This window comes from Primulina eburnea, chromosome 14, assembly GCF_022965805.1.
Source record: "Primulina eburnea isolate SZY01 chromosome 14, ASM2296580v1, whole genome shotgun sequence".
NCBI lineage: Eukaryota > Viridiplantae > Streptophyta > Magnoliopsida > Lamiales > Gesneriaceae > Primulina > Primulina eburnea.
The window spans coordinates 32,664,698-32,685,688 of NC_133114.1; the positions used below are offsets into that span (position 1 = coordinate 32,664,698).

The 20,991-nt window shown below is 34.1% G+C and overlaps 3 protein-coding genes and 2 pseudogenes across 5 annotated transcripts; 2 read left to right on the top strand and 3 right to left on the bottom strand.

Annotated features, from left to right (window-relative positions):
* Window positions 1–3,805: 3,805 nt before the first annotated feature.
* LOC140812076 (purine permease 21-like) lies at window positions 3,806–5,685 on the top strand. Its single transcript, XM_073170270.1, has 2 exons — window positions 3,806–4,092; window positions 4,285–5,685. Exons 1-2 carry the CDS (start codon window positions 4,050–4,052, stop codon window positions 5,412–5,414), a joined length of 1,173 nt encoding a protein of 390 aa, XP_073026371.1. The 5' UTR covers window positions 3,806–4,049; the 3' UTR covers window positions 5,415–5,685.
* A 1,019-nt stretch (window positions 5,686–6,704) lies between these two features.
* On the top strand, window positions 6,705–8,304 carry LOC140812863 (purine permease 21-like). The gene has a single exon (XM_073171229.1). It carries the CDS (start codon window positions 6,939–6,941, stop codon window positions 7,998–8,000), a length of 1,062 nt encoding a protein of 353 aa, XP_073027330.1. The 5' UTR covers window positions 6,705–6,938; the 3' UTR covers window positions 8,001–8,304.
* A 202-nt stretch (window positions 8,305–8,506) lies between these two features.
* On the bottom strand, window positions 8,507–9,422 carry LOC140811366 (uncharacterized; annotated as a pseudogene).
* Window positions 9,423–9,743: 321 nt separating this feature from the next.
* On the bottom strand, window positions 9,744–13,725 carry LOC140811390 (probable beta-D-xylosidase 5; annotated as a pseudogene).
* Window positions 13,726–14,953: 1,228 nt separating this feature from the next.
* Window positions 14,954–20,935, bottom strand: LOC140812268 (tobamovirus multiplication protein 1-like). 3 transcript variants are annotated; one of them, XM_073170496.1, is made up of 14 exons: window positions 20,711–20,925; window positions 20,440–20,615; window positions 19,246–19,296; window positions 18,816–18,849; window positions 18,289–18,375; window positions 18,132–18,183; window positions 17,636–17,804; window positions 17,443–17,538; window positions 16,837–16,897; window positions 16,251–16,315; window positions 15,898–15,972; window positions 15,749–15,824; window positions 15,342–15,505; window positions 14,954–15,233 (listed from the first exon to the last, which is right to left on the bottom strand). In XM_073170496.1, exons 2-14 carry the CDS (start codon window positions 20,542–20,544, stop codon window positions 15,210–15,212), a joined length of 1,059 nt encoding a protein of 352 aa, XP_073026597.1. In that variant the 5' UTR covers window positions 20,545–20,615; window positions 20,711–20,925; the 3' UTR covers window positions 14,954–15,209. The 3 variants fall into 3 exon arrangements, with proteins under 3 accessions (XP_073026597.1, XP_073026600.1, XP_073026601.1); XM_073170499.1 differs by having other exon boundaries at window positions 15,749–15,797; window positions 20,440–20,932; XM_073170500.1 differs by lacking the exons at window positions 15,749–15,824; window positions 16,251–16,315 and having other exon boundaries at window positions 20,440–20,935.
* Window positions 20,936–20,991: the final 56 nt, after the last annotated feature.

The window sequence follows — 20,991 nt, forward strand, 5'->3', positions numbered from 1 at the left end:
ATATCCATCTATAACCAAATTTTTTTTATCAATCTTTATATAATACCATATATCCTTATTTTGCCATATCACATGGGGGTGCACACACATTAGTAGGTTTTTTTTTTTGGTAAGAAAGTCTCGTGTATATTTTTCCGTGAGACGAGTAAATTCGACAAGAAAATTATATAACTAGCATTTTTAAGCAATGAGTTGAACAAGATCCCTTCAAACACGTTACCAAACATCGCCGGCCCTAAAAGGGCATCATGGTAGCTAATTGGATGTCGTTTTATGTTGTTATTTATTTATATTAGATATATATTAAAAATATATATTTTTTGGTGGTGTTGGAAAAAGTCGGGGGTGGAAAGTAATTAGTCAATTTTGTCCACTGCGGTTGTCTTAGTCCACATAATAATGGTATAATAATCTTGTAATCATCATTATCATTATCATTACCAATTCCCAAAGTTGGAAGGTTGACATTGAAATGAACGGTTAAGTCGATGCTACTTAAGGGGACGTTGCCTCCACATGATTTGGATGGATAAGATTCACACACATTGTGATTTTAAAAAAATTAGTGGATCCCATGTGTGTGGGGCTAAATTTGGGTACTTGATTATATCATGTGGGTAGTACCTCTACATGTAGGATATAATCAACCGAAATGAACGGCTCAATTTCTCTCATTTAAGAGTTAAATCCTCGCAAGTTTTACGCTTTAACGTTTTAATTAATTTGGCGACTTCGTATGTTTTCTACAGCGCGTGCGCACACATCGGGTTTGTTTTTTTTTTTTTTTTTTAATGTTACGGAAATTATTTTGTAGGAAAAAATATATGTTCGGTAGTACAAGATTTAGTATGATACATATTATTTATGTTATGTTTGAAACTTTGAATCGATATTGATAATTAGGGTGTGATATCTAAATTGAACTAATAAATATAACGTGTGTTGCACGTGGATACATTTTTATGTTAGCGCAGTTGATTTCATATTTTTTATGTCATTTAGTGTTTTCAATAAATGATTGTTTTTGGAATAACTAGTAAAACTTGCATGAAGTTACCTCCAAGTACAACCAACAATCTTATCACCAAACGGTTTTCAAGTTTCAGTTAATTTTTGTAAGCTTCTATCTATAACTTCATTTGCTAAGTGTTTGGTCATTAGTGTTTTATCCTATATAAGCAATTGTGTTTCACGTAGTAACTTAACAAGATCGCTTTGTTTTGAAATTACAATAATTTTCTTCATGCACAAAATTTTCTCAATATATGTGATATGTGAAATATACAATTACATTTAATTTTAAACATTTAAAAGTACCATGATTTGATTCTAATTGACTTCTTCTGTATACATTTAAAAGTAGCCATGATTTGATTCTAATTGACTTCTTCTGTATACATCATCTTTGAAAGTTGAAGAAATACAACGATCAACAAATCTCAAAAAAGTAAGTAATTTTACATGTTTAAGCAATAATATTAAATAATATATTTCACCTTTGATCATATTTGTGATATTTAATTGGCTAATAATATTTCTTTTTTTTTTCTTCACACAATTGTTTTTTTCTTGCTTCACACATAACGTTGAGAAAATTAAATATCATACCAACAAACTCTTGTTTTCTAGCTTACTGAACACATATGAAATTAAAGAATTCTATTATCCAAAATATATAAAATAACTTAAGTGTTTCTTTATTAGAGTACTTCATAGGTGAAAGAGTATGAAATATCTATTTTTATACTCTGATATATTTAGGTAAGTTTAATTTTTTATTGACATCAAAATATTCGAGATGACATTTTTTTCACTAGAATGCTGGCAATAATGCATTTGGGTTAAGGTAAATTCATCAAGAATTTTTTTTATTCAAGTTTGACTAAATGACAAATACAAAACAAAATATATATATATATATATATATATACATATCAAATCGAGCTAAATACATGAAATACAACAACAAAAAATAAAATACAGACATTGAAAAACTGAAAGACATATATTAACAATAATGAATAATAAAATATGAATAACATCAATAAAAATACAGTTTTCATTGGACTTTTATTTAATGTTATGATAATGATCGAAAACCTATATATGAAATAATGAAAATGTCAAAAGGTTTGGAGCATGCATAATGTTTTAAACACATGCTTTTCAAATATAAAAACGATCATTTTTTGGTGCAAAATATTGATAGAAAAATCTAAAACTCATACATTTTGAAACCATAAAACTTAAATTTTTTTGGAATAAAGTATTTATTAATATTAGCCTTTTTAGTTTCTGTATACAATTTTCAAACATTTCATTGGATTGAAACGTGAAAATATTTTAAATAATATATTGCAAACAAAACTTTAAAATAAAAAATTACGACCATGTGTATAACTTATACAATAAATCAAACTTAAAACTAATAATAATCTAAAGATAAACATAATAAATAAATCAAAGATAAATTAAACACCAATTTAAAACAACAAATTAAACACAAAAACGATTTGGACAACAAATAACTCATAAATAATTCATTATTTTAAAGATAATATTAGAACAATAAATTAAACAAAAAAAAAACAAAATAAATTAAAACTAACAATGATTAAAAAATAAACACAGTAAATAAAACTTAAAACTAATATAATCTAAAAATAAACACAATAAATCAAATACTTAAACAAAAATTTAACACACATAATAAATCAATCATAAATTGAATACCAATTTCAGACAATAAATTAAACACAAATATTAATTTAGACAATACACAATTCAACTCATAGAATATTAGATGATAAAATACATTTGACTAAAATACTATGTAATACAAGTATATGTATAAGAGTGAGTCTCATGTTAGACCGTCTCACGGATCATAATCTTTTAGACGGGTCAACCCTACCGATATTCACAATAAAAGTAATACTCTTAACATAAAAAATAATAATTTTTCATGGATGATCCAAATAAGAGATCTGTCTCACAAATACAATCCGTGAGACCGTCTCACATAAGTTTTTGCCAATGTATAAAGTGATAAAGAATTGGACTAATTGTAATAAGGAATGATGTTGGGAAGCATTAGAAATTGATATAATAATTCTAAAAAAAGAAAAGAAATTGATATAATATTAAAATATTACTAAAAAACTGATCAAAATCGAGGTTATATAATATGCATGCGCAATTTTTATAAACGAGAAAAGAAAAATAGGTTGCGAGGATGCAATCGAAACATGGCCACATACTGTTTCCTTCCTACCACTAGGAGAAGGACAGACCACGGTTGTCAAATATATAACGTCGAATAGATATAAATTTTGTCAGGATATAATAACATTTGAGTGGATAACCAGAGGACACACCATAGCATTCACTTTGGTCTTTTCAATAATTGGGTTAAAGTTGCTTCACAGAGTCAAATAAGAAACTAAAAAAAAAAAGGCGGGTTGGCCGTCTTGTTTCGTATCGTCTGATAAATGGGTTGTGATGGTCAGATGGTGGCTGATCCATTTCGACAGTTTTACTACTATGTAATAAGAATGTATTGTGCGGATTAGTTATTTATAGTTGCCACTCTCGAGTCATCAAAGACATATATAATGTGACATATATATAGTATAATTTGAGGTGGGGTGGGGTGGGGTGGCCATGTCTCTTCTTCATCTAGGTAAGGTGGTGGTTCACGTATATAGACAAAATCTACGTCAAAGTCTTGTATGTGGGGGCAATGATTTTGACTGCTTAGTTATTATTAAGTATACATATTTAGCACCACAAAGAGTTAGGACTTTTAATGCGTTGATTGACACCTTGCGAACTCAGAACGGCAAATCTTGAACAAAAAGAGAACAATTCTGAAACGCAATTGGCCTTGTGTTTCTAATTTTACAAAAAATTAGATTCGACTGCGTGGGAAGTTAATGTCGTTATAAAGGCTTAACCAAAGGTCACCAACCAGTATATACGTACGTACTTTGAGTACATCTTGTCAACTCTTACCACCTTCAATAAACCAACATTTTCTCGTATTCGACATGGGAACTACAGCTCAAGAGCTGCAACCAGACATCAATAACGGTGAGATATGTATGCTATTGCTTTGGTTTTCTGACGAATATATATTACTTCCTTATTGTACTGTTTCTTGAAACATTTCCTCCCCATGGTTTGATCCTCGTGATATATAAATGTATATCTAATATTTCCTGTGATGATGATCTTTATTATCTGTTTATAAAGTTCTTATGTATGATTTGATGTGATGTTCAGCACTAGGTTTAAGAGATGGAGTGGAAAGTTCGAATTTGGCGAGAACTGCAGAAACCAACCACCCAACTTCCAGCTTCCCATTTCTTAAACAGTACAAATGGTGGATTCAAATGGCCGTATTCTCATTCTTCGTCTTGGCGGGTCAAAATTTGGGTGTACTCTTGGGTCGGGTCTACTTTACCAAAGGTGGAAACAGCAAATGGATGGGTACATTAGTACAAGTTACAGGATTCCCGATTCTCTTCCCTTTTCAGTGGTTCATGAAAACCGATAAAGACCAAACGGAAGTCACGACAAGAAATCCTTCTTCCCCCTTGAATCTTGCTTCAGTGTACCTCTGCTTAGGGATATTCTTAGCAGGAGATGCCATGTTATACACAATTGGGCTCCAATATTTACCTGTCACTACATATACTTTGATTTGTGCAAGCCAGTTAGGATTCAATGCCGTCTTTTCCTTTTTCTTGAACAGACAAAAGTTCAGCCCATACATAGTCAACTCGTTAGTTATCCTAACCATATCCTCTGTGCTACTCATGTTCCAATCTGACCCTGGAGACTCGAACAAAGCATCGAAAAAGAAGTATATTATCGGGTTTTTATGCACCCTCGGTGCATCAGCTGGATACGGGCTAATGCTGTCCCTCACGCAGCTCGCCTTCCAGAAGATAATCAAGAAAGAAACCCTTAGTGCTGTCGTTGATATGTCTATCTACCAATGCGTGGTCGCGACATTTGTGGTCATAATCGGGCTTTTTGCGAGCGGGGAGTGGAGTACACTAGACAGAGAAATGGACAGATTTGAATCTGGAAAGGTTTCTTATGTGTTGAACTTGTTTTGGACAGCTGTTTCTTGGCAAATATTTCTTGTAGGTTGCATTGGCCTGATTTTTAAGATCTCATCGTTGTTTTCCAATGTCATCAGCATTCTTGGGCTACCGGTAGCCCCTATATTGGCCGTGATTTTTCTGCAGGATAAACTCACTGGATTGAAGGCCATATCGATGATATTGGCAATATGGGGGTTTGTGTCCTATATGTACCACCATTATCTGGAGGAGATGAAGATGAAGCAGAAAAAGGAAACTGATGATATTGAAGAAGTTTCCCTAACTCAAAGACTTGGATAGTTCACAAATCACTCGGTTCAAGTTTCTAGCAAGGGCTGTCTCTGTAAATTGAGACAACAAAACATAAGGCATAGGTGTATCCAGATCTTGGATGTTTGCTTAATGCTTATAGTTGCTATCCATCTCTAAGACCAATATGTACTCTGTTTAATAATCTTAAATACTGTCGAAAAGGTCATCTGCTGGCAACCAATTTTTGTCACGTTTTCTCTTTCTTTTTTAGCAGCCACCTACGTTGTGAAATATTGATTATTTTAGTGTTGCCACGAGATTCGTCTGTCTAAACCAAGTAAAGAAATATGCTAGTCCTAGGATTCTGGTGAGCATGCATGTTAAATTTGTTCAATATGACGTTAACTATACATACACAAAACACACACTCTTGATGCGTGGAAGAAATTTCAGTTCCCCAGCACTCTGCGAGTAGAGGGCCCAAGCCAATGATATTTGTAGAATAAAAGGACTAATATGGTTTGGTTCAAGGTAGAATTTGGTAGGACACATGACGCATCTCCTTATCTGAATTCTCGATCTGATATTTCTTTTAAGATATTAAAGTTTAAGCAAAAATATGACAAACGAAGAATGTAAGAAGTTAATACAAAACAATATCTCAATATGTTATCAACTTAAATCACTCTCGACAATTCGTGTTGAAATCAAGCCAAAATATAAATTTATGAGCATCCAGTTGGGGAACTTCAAAATTTTCAAATATTTTTTTTCCCTGGAGACGTTAATTTCATTCATAGGCAGAGAGAGTATATGCACAAGATACCAAGGCATCCAGTCACTGAGGGTAGACAAAGGCTGAGAGTTGAGAAATCAAGAAGTGATGTTGTTTTTATTCTTACAACCATTTATTTCAGCAAACATCGAACTATTTTTCCTATGTAAAACATCTGTCTTGTCTTATAAATCTTCATCCATACACTCCATTAACATATTTTCCATGGAGCGCACTCAAGAAAATCAGCTGAACATCCAAAGTGAGTTACTCTTTATCTCCAAGACCTTTTCTATTATTTCTTTTGCATTTCATGACTTACGAGTGAAGGCAATGACAAATAACAGGAACAATTGGTGCTTTCTCCAACTATTTCTGTTGTTTGTGAGGAATTAAACTAAATTTGTAGTGTGCGTATTTCTCTGTGTGACTGATGAGGGTGATGTATTTAGAAGGATAAATTTTTTATCGATATTTGGTCATTAGGCGACTGCACCTGCTTGCCTTTGAAGGCAGTAGCCTGGAGTAGAATAAAATCAACTCTATTCCGATATGACCTGTTGAACATTGGTAAAGTAGCCAGATCAAGAAAAAAGTCAGAACATTGGATTTAAATGCTTTCAATTTACAGATAAAAAAGTGCTTTAAATTATATTAAAAAAATTCAACAACGCAAACATTCTCTGCAATCCTCTTTGTTGTGCACCACAATTTTTAATTTTTTTTTTGTATCAAGAATTGTTATCCTGTTGATGATTTACCAGTTCAAGAAACTAAACAAACATTTCTAGAGTTCCATGGAGATGGAAATATCAACTCTACCAAGATGTTCTCCAAGCTTCAAAAACACGAGGTGGTTCCATCTGGCCATTTTTTCAATTCTTGTGCTCTGTGGGCAATTAACTGCAACACTTCTCGGAAGACTGTACTATGAAAAAGGAGGCAAAAGCAAGTACATCGCAGCGCTTGTGCAGTCTGCCGGATTTCCCATCCTCCTTCCTTTCCTTTACATAACATCGAGGAAAAATCCCACGACAGATTCAAACTTGTCCATGAAATTATCCTTGGCAGCTCTATATGTAATTTTTGGCACTTTTCTTGCACTAGATTGCTTGTTATATGCAGTTGGGCTTAAGTACCTACCTGCATCCACATTTTCCCTGATTTGTGCAAGCCAGTTGGGTATCAATGCTTTTTTTTCCTACTTTCTCAATTCTCAGAAACTCACTCCCTATGTATTGAATTCAATTTTGCTTCTCACAACGTCTTCCGTACTTCTTGTGCTACAATCTGACTCAACAGGTCATTCTACAGAAGGAAAGTATGTGTTGGGGTTTATTTGCACCCTCAGTGGTGCTGCTGGATACGCGTTACAGACATCACTAGCCCAGAGGGCTTATGGGAAGGTGCTAAAAATGCAAACCATCGAGGAAATCTTGAATGTTATATTTTATGAATCACTGGTGACATCTTGCACTCTTTTAGTTGGCCTTTTTGTCAGTGGAGAATGGAAGACATTGAAGGCGGAGATGCAGGAGTTTCAACTAGGCAAGAAATCCTACGTGATGACTTTGGTATGGACAGCATTAGCTTGGCAGCTTTTTTCAATTGGTTTGGTGGCTCTAATTCTGAAGGTCTCTTCCCTGTTTGCTAATGTAGTCAGTACTGTGAATGTGCCGGTCATTCCAATATTAGCGGTTGTTGTTTTCCAAGACAAGATGACAGGGATTAAAATCGTGGCCATGATCTTGGCTATATGGGGCTCTATATCGTATGTTTATCAGCAATATCTCGATGATATTAAGTCCAAGGAAGAATATATAATTCCCCACCAAGAGAATGAAACCTCCACAGCTTAAAAAACTTTACTAAATCACAGAGTTGATTATACTTATCATCCCTTTGAACATCGAAGTCCAGAGAATGTGTAACATAAAAGGTGAGGAAAACAGAGAAATCCCTAAAATCCAATAAAAATCTATTATTTTCTCGACACCTATTACATGCCATCTATAACAGCGGCATTTTCTGTCATAAAAGAACATTTATTTGATGTTATTTGTTCTCAAGATATTTTCAAATTCATGCTGCCATCTATATAACTTTTATTTTTACATGACACTTTTACGTTATAAACCCGTACTCATTATCCAAGAAAATCTTGCATCTTCTCCACATTCTTGCCACCTTCCCCACTACCCACCTCATGACCAATTTTTAAGCTGAAAATCACTTTTGTTGAGCTCATGCTCACAATAACACTGGAATTGGATGCATAAAGTTTAATATTTCCAAATCATTTGAACGGTCTTGTATACTTGGAATAGAAGTTACTTTCGACATTCAGTTGACATTTCATCGCTGATTGAAAACAATGCTGTAGTCCATTAATAATAACAGGTACCCTGCCCAAGCAAGCGAGAGGCAACAAAGATGAAAATAAACAGAATAATCTGGTGGCTTAAACATACCTCATGGAAGTCTTAAGCAGAATGAAGCCATTACATAAGGCGACCGACATAATTTGCTCGAGGATATTTGCTCTTCAATTGGGGCCATTGTACAAATAATTGATCAGCCAACTGTAGTTTGTAAAGAAGTAAGCCACTCAAAGATAGCCTCCTAACACGAGATATGCTTTCAACATAGAAAACGGATGACCATCGGATCCCAAAAACCTGAAAATTACAGTTTGAACTCCATTAAGTATCCTGATTTCTCAAGAAAAATAATAAAAACTGCCTCCTCAACTTTTGCGAACCTTGAAAAAGAATGCAATTACACAAAGCGGCATACAAGCTCCGGGTCCATTGCATAGTACCTACACAAAAAATGATAACTCAACAAATAGAATTGAAGAATTGAAACCATAATAGCTGGATGAAGAAAGGAATCATCATACCACTTGAGGTCTGATCTTGATCATTAGCCATAACACATGAAGTAAAGCAATCAAGGTTGTGCCAACCGAAGTTCTATATAATTGGCCAACTTCATGACTTCGATAAATTTACAAAAAATGAGAAGTTTCCCCCACCTCAACCTCCTCCTAAGACAATGAGCATTACAGAGAGCACGTCGTTCAGGACATTATTGGCAAAACCGTCGCTATGTAATTAATGTGACGGTTTTAATATTCCGTCACTAGAATTATCGATTGGCTGATGTTTGTGATTGTGATTTGTATGCTCGAGAGTATATCCCTGAAATAATTTACTGAGTTTTATTTAGATTTCCTTTAATTTTTCTTGGAATAATATTTTATATGTGACTTTTGGCATTCCTCACCACACCACACAAACGCACAGATATATATTTGAGCGAATATGCATGAGTTTAGGATGCCTGATATTGCTCTTTTATGATAAAATATGTCTAACCGAATTTCTGAAAAAATATTTGAAATGTGATTTATTGCATTTCGGATCATATATATGAAGTTTTTTTTAAAATAATGTGGATGATGTTTCTAGGTTTCCAAAGATAATAAAATAATGGATATTTTATAAAAAATAGTTTGTTTGAATAAAATTAACATTACAATCTAGCTAAGAATGCTTTAAAAATCAGACAATGAAAGATGAACAAAACTTGGAAAAAAATAAAATTAGAAGTAGCATTCAATTTATTAAACAATAGCACAAGTTAAAGATAACCGAAATAGGATAAAAACACACATCTAAGACAAATACTTATAATCACATGTTCGTTCCTTTAATGTTGAAAATCTATATGGACGGGTATTTTCATCAGATTATCTCCAATGATGAAAGTACCACCACCCGAAGGCATCAAATTGTAGCCCTTGTAATCGACAACTCCCAGACTCTTGCAACCGTTCAACACGAAACTAACCTTCTCACTACCTCCAACACCAACAAAAACCCTCTTAAAGCCACAACTTGTTTGATCGGAGCATCCACAATCCCATTAGGTGGAGTCCAGTACACAATCACAACTTCACTTCCATCCCTTTCACCCACATTCTTGATCTCCAAATTCAGCTCAATGTTATGGTGATCGTTGCATTGCAAGTCATCTATCAAAATCGCAGGGCAAGCTGGTTTATACGTGCCCTCGGTGTAGTTCAGCTCTCGACAGTGTTGGAATTTGTTCAACTGGACCTGCAAAGATTTTGTGGACGAAACTAAAGAGTATGAGAAGTTCGTGTAGCTAAGACCATACCCGAAGTGATAAACTCTCGAGTCGTTGTAGAATTTGTATGTTCTCCCGGGGTAACCATGGTGATCGATGGGTCTCAAGGGCATGGATGTCATTGGTAGCATTTCGACATATCCATTTTCGTGCCACGTTAGAGGAAGTCTCCCTCCAGGGTTGTATTTGCCGAATACAACGTCTGCTATAGCCTGACCACCTTCTTGTCCGGGATATCCAGCCCAAAGGATGGAATGAATCTTAGAAGAATCCCTTGCAAAGGAAACGTCCACACCGCCAGCTGACATGATGACTACAGCTACAGGGCCTTTGGATTGAGATGCAACAAGATTGATTAATCGATGTTGGTATCCTGGAAGGAATAAATCTTCCCTGTCTAAGCTTTCTGCCTCTATGCTTAAATCAATTCCAACCACTACTACCGTTGCATCGGCTTTCTTTGCTGCTTTGACTGCTTGGAAAATCATGCTATCATTCTTGCATGCCACATCTACACATCCCATTTCATAGATCACTTTTCCATATTTGGCGAAGCCATCAATGGGAGATGTGTACTGACATGGAACACCTGCAAATTTTTTTGAAACTGCATTAATCAATGAAGTTTTAGGTGAGAGATTTATGTCTATTATGTAATAATTGAATCAATCAGACCTGCATAGTTGCCGATCATGACGCTCGTGGCATTTGCATGTGGCCCGACAACTGCTATACTCTTGATTTTGTCTGTGCTCAAAGGCAGTGTTTGATTGTCATTCTTTAGAAGAACAATTCCTTCACGTGCTGCTTCGGTAGCTAGTTCAATATGTTCATCGCTGCACACGTTAGTGATATCCAGCTTTTCGAATTGTGGGCTTCCATCGAAAAACCCAAGCCTCATTAGAACAATGTACAGATTCTTGAGAGCAACATCTATATCTTTTTCACCAACTTTCCCCTTGCTAACTGAGTTTCTTGCATAGTTAGTGTAATAGTTCCCGCAATCCAAGTCCAAACCTGTATGGTAAATAACACAAAAAAATGAACGCATCATATATTATGCTCTAGATAAATATCATAGTTTTAAAAAATATTCATATCAAAAAACATAAATTTATTAAGGAATTGAATAGATTCATATCTAGATACCTATAAAAATATGGATCACGGGCTTTTTTTCCTATTGCGAAAAAATAAAAACAGGCTTCTTATTAATACAAATCCAAAAACTCAATAATGATATATATATATGTAAAATTCTAATAAATGCTAATGAATTATCACTACAATATACATTGATTGTAGTAATTTATACATCTTTAAAAATAAAACGTAACTTCTATATCAATTTTCTTAGATAATCCATCTTTATAATACATTTAAATGTTTTATAATTTTAATTTTCTCTTTACATGTTTTTTTTTATTTTATTGTAATTTTTTAATTATATTTTTAGTATAATTTCTAATTAAGAAATAAATTATAGTATCACAATAATATATATGAAAAAATTAACTATATATTTAATAATAGAATAACATGATAAATAGAGAATAATATAACAAAGCACTGAAAGTAAAGAACTTAATAAATTATTTAGGAGAATTTATATCAATAATTATGAATGCTACTGTTATATTAATAATAGTATAAAATATGAATCTCTTATAAGAATTCGAAGAGTTTAACTATAATAAAAATTTAAATATTTTAGTAGTGCTTTTTAATAAATTATATATATGAAAAATTTATAAATTCAATGCAAAAAATTTGGTAGTATTTGAAACATCTACTAATATTGTTTAAGATTTAGACATTAAGGGTATAAAGGTAAATCCGATCGTGGTTCTCAAGAACAGTGAAACCAAAATCAGAACTATAATATTTTCTTAGTTTCAGTTCCAAAATCAACTATCATAATATATAAATTTTAAGACATAAATTATTAAACAATTAGTTAAAATGTCTCACATAACTATTTTAATAGATATTATTGGTGAAGCTCGTTATGCATTCTTGCGAACCCGATTTCAGGGAGTATATTTCTACGGAAATGAAGGACAAAACTGACCTGCTTTTAGAGCTTGAGCAACAGCATCTTCGGGCTCGTCTTTAAGCCATTTTTGATGATTTATCATCACTTCAATGGAATCACAATCCGAAACTATATATCTGCAACAACAGATTAAGAAATGAAGTAGCTGCATGCATGTTACATTACATGTATAAGTACCATATAGTTTGATATAAATTAGTTACCCGTGAAGATCCCATTCTCCTCTTATTTTACCCCTCAAAAGCCGTGGATCTGCGCATGCAGGAATGCCATTGATCTTGTTGTAAGAACACATTACGCTGGTGACATCTCCCTCTTTCACGCACATTTCGAAGGGCTTAAGAAAAGTCTCCATCATGTCTTGCTCCGTCACCTCAATTCAAAATAAAAAAAAATATAATCAAAATCGAACACATCAAAATCTCATTCCATTAAACAAAGTTTAGAATGAATTTTTTTATATATTACTCTCGCATCAAAGTTGTAACGTTCGATCCCGAGCCAGTTGTCCACATCATAAGCGGCATAATGCTTGCAACATGCAGCAACTTTAAGAGGCCTAGAGTTGAGATCTGTTACATTCTCAGTTCCCTCAACGTCTTGCAAACCTCGTACATAATTAACCGCATACGATCTCCCACAACGTAAGGGTCTTCCCCCGGTGTTTCAAGGGCTCTTCCCCACCTAGGATCCCTAACAACATTGATGTTAGGACTCCAAAATGTCAGTCCCGCATGCCCTAAATTGTGCATGGCTCTTGCTTCTGTCGAAACCGCCTAAAAGAATAAAAATGAATAACGCCGCATTAACATTGAAGTACGTATACGAAAAAGTACACAAACTATTTAAATAATCCATATATTTAATAACACCTGGCCAATCCTTTTCCATAGAGATTGGTTGAAACTAGCTACTGTCGTAATAACAGTGGGAAAACTGGTTGCACCAGGGACATCGTCGTCGAAGAATGAGGCTTTGTGGTCCCATTGGCCAACATCGGAGACACCGTGCAAAGCCTCGGACCACCACTCGTACTGGGGGAGCCCGATTCTTGGAACCCCATAGGCAGTGTCTCCGATTTGATTCACTTTCTCAGACAGTGTCATTCTGTCGATCAAATCTTTGACACGTACCTCGTATGGGAGGGATGTGTCACAGTATGCGAAGTCTTTAACGTTCAATCCGAGCTCAAAAAACCGAAGAGCATCGCAAACGTGAGTGTAGTTTCCATTGACAGTAGAAGTGGAATCCTTAATCCGTGCTAACGGTCCATTTCGTGCCGAAGTGAAGGTGAACAGGAATATGGCCGCAAGTAAAGAGAGGATGATGAATGATCTTGCTACCATTTTTTTCTTGGTTTTTTCAGAATGTTGATTAGCAGAGAAGTAATGCACGTTTTGTTAATATATAAAGATCAAAAAATGTGATCGTTATCTTGTTCCTGGAATTCGTTCAGATATGCTGATTTTCAGATTTTGATATCTAAAATTATTATCAGTAAATCCAAAACATTTATCCCATAAACAATAAGACAAAACAAATCTTTTGACCTATCTTGAAAGATACACTGGTTTTTCCTTTTAAAAATAAAAGATCAAATTAATTTGTTGCATCCACGTCACTTGAACAACCAAATTAATATAAATAATGGTTGATTTTTTTATTTTTTTTTTTGCTGATACAGAATTGATGATTTGGCATAAACAGAAGATCACGACTGATTTGTTGATCAAATATTGTTGTTCTGTTCAAACTTTATGATCGAATCATTGGATATATTAAATAAAAATAATTTTGGATATTCTATATATATAATGTATAATTTTTTATTTTCATTTTATCAAAAAAAAAATTCGTATAATAAATGATGCTCTACTACACCAAAAAATAATAGAGTAGATATATACTATATTACTATGTTTTCATTTAGCTACTGTTTAAAAAGAAGGATATTTATGTGTAAACTTTTTCTGAGTTTTTGGAAAGTTTGTTATGATTCGGCAAATTTTAAATTTTCTTTAGCTTAGTCATCTCTCTTTGATTTTTTTATCATCGAGATATTTTAGGTTGATATACTTCACATTATTTTGTAATCTATTGATGAAATACGAATTTTAAAATTCTTATTGTTGAGAAAATGGTGGAAAGTTTTGATTAAAGGGTGATTGTTAAAGAAGAATTATTTTATTTTTTTAAGAGTGGGTCTCGTGCGGATCTTAATCTACGGTTCAACCCTACTCATATTCACAATAAAAAGTAATACTCTTAACATAAAAAATAATATTTTTTCATGGATGACCCAAATAAGAGATCTGTCTCACAAATACGACCCGTGAGACCGTCTCACACAAGTTTTTGCTTTTTTTTAAATGTTTTTGAAGCCATATTTCTTGATGTTTTGATTGATGTGTCTTATCACATAATATGTCACCGTGGTGCAGTAAATCGAAAAATTGAAATACACCGTACGATTGGATGAATATATCCCTCTTTGAATAAAATTCAAATTTTGAATTCTTGATTAAGTTCTCAAGCGTATCATTAAAAATATGGTAATGAAATATGTAACGGCGCAGAGCACTTAGCCTTCTAACCTGGAAATTGAAAATTCAGAATAAATGGATAAACTTGACCAAGAGACAGTAAACAGCTTATACACGAACTAGTTAGTTTCAGTAATCATAGCCAAATCTACAGGGGATAAGATCAAAGGGTATGTACTGCCCAGTGCCCTTTCAAATCCGGTTTCTTTGTTAAGTTAACCTGTCATACTGGTTCTCTCCTCTATATTTCTCTCCACATTTTACTGTATGATGAGAAGTTATTCGTGAGTCGAGGCGTGATGAAATGTTTGTTTTCATATGGGGCTTGCTCTAGAAACCTGCATTGGTAAAAAGTTCCAACCGTGTTGAGCACAATTCGCCGAAATATCATTCCATCTAACATAACACAACACATAAAGAAGCCATAATTAAGTCATTATCAGAACCTGATTCTGCACAATTGTCGAAGTAATCCAGTGTTGTGGGTGGGTCGTCACTGAACCATCACTAATAAAAGCCAACGTTCTCGATTCCTCTTGTTCTTTAGTAGTGAGCGGAGGTGGTAGCTCTCTCATCTCAAATAGGATGAAGGCTGAGGGCACTGATGAACCTGGAATACAGAATGTCAAGAAAGTGAATCGAAAAAACAAGAGACATAAATTTGAGTGGAAGTAACAAAAGCATGAAATGAAATTATTACATTTATCATCTAAATATCATTCTTGTTCTCAAATTTTTAAATATTACTTGCTATAACATAAACAGATGCCAAGATATGTTCCAACATTTATTCCTTGCGCTACCAAGATCCAGTTAGTCATAACTTTTGGAACGAAGAAATTAAAACCTTTACCTATGAAATAATACAAAACCTGCAGAAGAGCTGTATAGAGGCCATCCATCTGTTTCCCATGCCAGTGATACAACAGCTGCAGTACATAGAATGCTACCTTCACAAAAATTAACTTAGAAATATGAACGCAACAACTAAAAAGAACTTACAGGAATATTTGTAGCAAGAGCAACAGAAGCACTCGATGTAAAACTGACAACACATACAATGGCCAAACCAGCAACCTGTATGTAGAAGAGTGTAACAAAATATTATGAGAAAACAATTGGATTGTCACTAAAATCATCACAAAGATACAAATGAATGGATACATAATCAAGCTATTGGTTCATTCATAAAAAATAATTAGGGCATTCAAAACAATAAGAAAATTCTCATTCAAATAACTTTTACTCCAATTACATTTCAAGTCACAACTTTCTCAAAATTCCACATGTACAAAAGGATATTTATTAGCATGGCGAACCTATTGCTAGTTTGTGAATAAGATTTGAGTAGCTACCTTCCACATTTCTGATGAAGACCGTTCAGATCTCACTTTTCTCATTTTCAGGAACAATACAAGCCCTACACACCAAAGATGTCTAATGAAAATACAATTTATATATATAGAGAGAGAGGAGGGAGAGAGAGGGTTACATGCAGTAAACATATAACGTAAAAAGAAAAACAAGAAATTGTTTTTGTATGGTGAAGAAGTATGCTCAGGTGTTTTAAAAATAGTCAAGTTACACGGACCACTAATTTTATTAATCAGATACTTGAAATGTCTTCTCCATCCCTCCTCCCTCTTCTTCCTCTCAAGAAATAAATACATTAAATTTTAAGAAAAAATCATAGTACAAAATAATGATCCACAAATATGAGATTTGCAGCATAACAACTTCAAATGTATGGATTCCATTTATCCCGCTGAGCCCAATTTCCCCAACCTGTAAAAAAGAGGCTTTTGAATTATGCTTGTATTAGCTAATTTTTAATATATTATATCATAAGGTATATAAAAAATTACTATCCATATTATCTCTAGAACTTTCAGAAAGAAAAGACAAATGTGAAAACTAAAGGTTGGTACTATAGGTGCTTACCATAGCATGCCAAGGCAATTCCCAGTAAAAGAACTGATATGGAAATGAGATCTACATACACCTGCAAGATGTTTACAAATCTCCATTTGTCAATCCTTGATTCCCAAAGAAAGAGAGATAGAAACGTGTTATATTTCCATTTAAACATTAACAACAGAAACAGATACGAAACTAGTCTCTGTGAGAATCTACTTTCAAACGAAATAATCAATCAAGCTAGCACAGTACGATGCCAGTGTTCAGTACAGGGCAGCCTCAGGAGATCATTTCTGTTAAACTTGTCCAGAAATAAAATTTGGAAGAAATAAAACCAAAGGACAGTCACAACATAAGACAGAGAGGAGGTACAAGACTTCAGGTTTTAGAAAAATTAAATATAAAGTTTCAAAAACTTCTCATAAACGCCCCCTTTAGATCCCATGACCGACCCCCCTCCCCTTCTTCTTTTTTTTCCGCTTATGTACAGGGAACAGAATGATCATTTTACTTGAGATGCAAGCAATTCTTTACAATCAGCATCATAATAAGAGCAAGAGAGGAGTATAACATAGTCTAATTAATCAGTACAAGTAAGAGAGGATAACAAAGATGAAAAGGCATACATGCCTGAGCCACAACTACGGCGTCAATAGGATTCTTTCCCATCCCAATCCATATCAGCAACGAAGATGCAACCATAATTGCAGTGACTAAAACAGTAACCTGGTGGAAATTTGTTATTGGATAGGACAAAATATTAATACCAAAGAGTTTTTCTTGAAAAATGACGGGTAACACAAGCGAAAAACTGCATCTGTACCAGAATCACAACTTTTTGCCGACTTCCTATTTCAATAAAGCGAAAGGTGCAAAAATTGCAGCAACTACTGGCACTATAATCAGTTTTACTGATCTTCTCCAGCAGTGCTTCTCTGGAGCTACATTCTTCATCTTCTTCATCATCATTTGTTTGATGGCAAAGGTCCACCCTGTAAGTCACAAGTTTCAATTAAGACCGATCTGTAGTGAAATGCAAACTCTTCATTTACTAAGACAATAATGATTGGTCAGCGTATTAAAAAAGCTAGGTTTTTGTGCAAATGTGAGATTTACCCTTTGAGATAAACATAATTCAACTTAATGTATTGCATATATGATTAAAAACAGAAGCACATGGGAAATCATGAAAAACATATTTAATATGACACTTGTCTTTTTTTATATAGACACTGCATTAATCACGCATGCAAGAGCAAAACGCCAGATTATGTATGTATCAGACACTATTATATACATTCCCTCGAAAAAGAAATTACCAAAATGACAAGAGTAGAAGAAATGCCGCAACAAACAAAATTTTGGGAAAAGCTGCAAACAAATAATATCTCTGGGTCAAATATCCACATAGGGTAACCACGGACATGTAAAAATTTAGAATCCAAATAACAGCCTTGTAAGTTGTAACCTGCATACCCATGATAATGAAACCACAAGACTGTGACCAGAAAAGCCAGTCCTTACAAGCAGCGAGGGGAGTTAACCCAAAATAAAGCAAATAACCTGCCGAATAATTTCCAATTCAATTTAGCAAAAAAAGGCCAAACAGGAAAGCTACTTGAAAACTCGTAGTCAACAACAAAGCAAAAGCAAATGAAGTAAATCTATAATAAGACATGAGTAGAATCCAATGAAAACCATGATCATCGCAGGCAGTAACATAAAAATGTTATCGTCGAGGGAACTCCAAGCAAGTAGTGGTCTGGTTGCTGTTACAAGTTCGACATAATTCATTTTTGACTTGTCACAACTTTTTAAAGAAAACCACATCAAGGCCATAGAACTGCGACAGAAATAAAAGGGGACCTAGATATCTTACAGTACATTGTCAATGAGGACTAATGAAAAAGCAAACAGATTACCGCAATCAAAGAGCTAATATAGAATCTAATAAAGCAAAGGCCTCTGAAATAACAACAATAAAAAAAACCAGTAATTCTCACCAAAATTTGATGTTCCGATAAGTAGATGAAAGACCTGATATTGAAAAAAAATATCAGAGAGACTCGAACAAAACAAAAGTTCAGCTAATTTTGCGCCATGAAACCTTAGATCATATCCCAATATCTCAACCACAACGCAAAAAAAAATTAGCATTCAGCATCAGAAAAACAGGGTATAGGGTTGCAACCACATAACATTGAACAATGAGAGTTTGTAGTTAAGGAGCAGACAATCACTGAGGTGATTGTGATAAAAGTGAAGTGATTGAGTAAAGCATTGACAAAGTAAAACAAGATTACCGATTCCCTTTTAGCACATGGTACCCGGTAACTTAGAGAAACCATTTATTGTGGTAGCGTATACAAATTGCATGTTATTGCCAAAAGGATTTGTAACTAAGGGGTTTATAAAAGTGAAGTAACTGCATACCTTTTGGCGGGTCCACCCAAGATGTGAATTCCTTAAATGAATTCTTATCATCTGGAACAATGGATAAGGAATAACCAATCAAAAATCAATACTGAAGTTTATCATTTCATTTGAATGCTGAAAAAACATCACTCTTGTTGATAGAGAAGTTTAAAAGGCAGAAACCAAAAGTAAATATAGCAAAAGAATATTCAACGTCATATAAATCTTCAGGAGCTTGCAACCGTAAAACCAAAAACACTTTATTTAATATGTTGCAAACAAATAGCAAATAAATACCGATAATAACAAAAGTCTTACCACAAGAAATTAAATTTAAATGTTTCCACCTGTGCCCTCATTAATCACGTTGCTAACACAATAGGCATATTTTACAATGTGACGGTAACATCATCAAATTTTGGCAAGAATAACGTGTTGAGCAACTATGTCAATACTCATCAACTAGCTGCATGACAAAGTTGTCAGTTTTGGTGTGTCATTCACATTCAAGACCTCAGAACTCACCATCCAACAAGAACAGCTAGCAATTTCATGTAATTTGCAGTGACTATAAATGGAATTGCATCAGTGATTTCATGCAAAAAAATTTGCTTCACGGAGAATCATTACTCGTACAAGAAAATAATGATCTCTAACTAAAAAAACCTAGATAAATCTTTCACCTCAATATTTTAAGGTTCACAACCTCAGGAAAATATTCAAGCAATCCATTTATGCATTATCAAAAAAAGCAAAAAACATCTCATGCTGAAACTGAGCTTTTAAATTGGATTTGACAGAAATCCTGTACAAATTTAAAAGAAATTATATTTCGAATTCACAAACCTTAATCCTCAGCTGCTAAATTGGATTGACATGTCTGATTGCTTAAAAAGAAGCCTAGAGTTGCTCCAATTATGCAATAACTTGCCACAATAATAGCCAAACTAAATTTCAAGAAAATATTTTAAACCGTCCCCTTTACCAGCACTAAGTATAAAACCAAAACACTAATATAAATATAGACAACAAACACAAAAAAGAAAAGGAAACCGATGATAGCATAATTTTTTTCTAAAAAAATATGTCAAAGACACTTTAGAGTCCCAGCGACGCGCTTTTCCACAATAACAAGATGGAGATGCTACAAGAAAAGCCCATCAAGTCTCGTGATCATCAAACCAAAAGAATCAGAAAAAATGTAAGAATTACCTGATAGAAGGCAATAATTGCAATAACACCGTCGACACAAGCCAAGCCAATATCTACCCCCACTACCTCCTTGGGATAGCAGCTCCCATCTCTCAATTCCAGCATTTTCTTTTTCTTTTTTCTTTCACACGGAAGACAAGCAAACACACAGTGGCCTCCGTGTATCCCTTAGTTTTCTGCACGAGTTTTTCACGAAACCGGCACAATTGGAGAGGCGAGATTTGCAGAGTGGTAAATATATGTGCATACAACGAAAGGGAGTGGCAATCACCTCTGCAGTAAAGGTATGTTGAGAAGAAAGTATTGTAGAGCGGCAAGAATCAAGAAGGATGCCCTTTTGTTTGATTTCGCTATTCTAAGATCTGCCTCCGGCTTCCCCCATCCCCACCACCCTTCTTCCCCTTCGTATCTCTCTGTATGTGTAATTTGTTGACTTCAAACAAAGAGTCGATTTGGGTAATTGGCCACACAGGTGGGTGGCTGGGATTCCGAACCCTTTCCCGTTAAATTAATTGAACTTTGTGATTTATTATTATTTGACTAAAAAATAAT

What these genes read in the sequence shown, in the direction of transcription:
- LOC140812076 (XM_073170270.1), top strand. Translation starts at nt 4,050, where the DNA reads ATGGGAACTACAGCTCAAGAGCTGCAACCAGACATCAATAACG. An exon ending in GCAACCAGACATCAATAACG is followed by an intron (nt 4,093 to 4,284) that starts GTGAGATATGTA and finishes TGTGATGTTCAG; the next exon opens with CACTAGGTTTAAGAGATGGA.
- LOC140812863 (XM_073171229.1), top strand. Translation starts at nt 6,939, where the DNA reads ATGGAGATGGAAATATCAACTCTACCAAGATGTTCTCCAAGCTTCAAA.
- LOC140812268 (XM_073170496.1), bottom strand. Translation starts at nt 20,544, where the DNA reads ATGCTGGAATTGAGAGATGGGAGCTGCTATCCCAAGGAGGTAGTGGGG. An exon ending in TTGTGGTTTCATTATCATGG is followed by an intron (nt 18,184 to 18,288) that starts GTATGCAGGTTA and finishes ATTTGTTTGCAG; the next exon opens with CTTTTCCCAAAATTTTGTTT. An exon ending in ACGCCGTAGTTGTGGCTCAG is followed by an intron (nt 16,898 to 17,442) that starts GCATGTATGCCT and finishes AACATCTTGCAG; the next exon opens with GTGTATGTAGATCTCATTTC.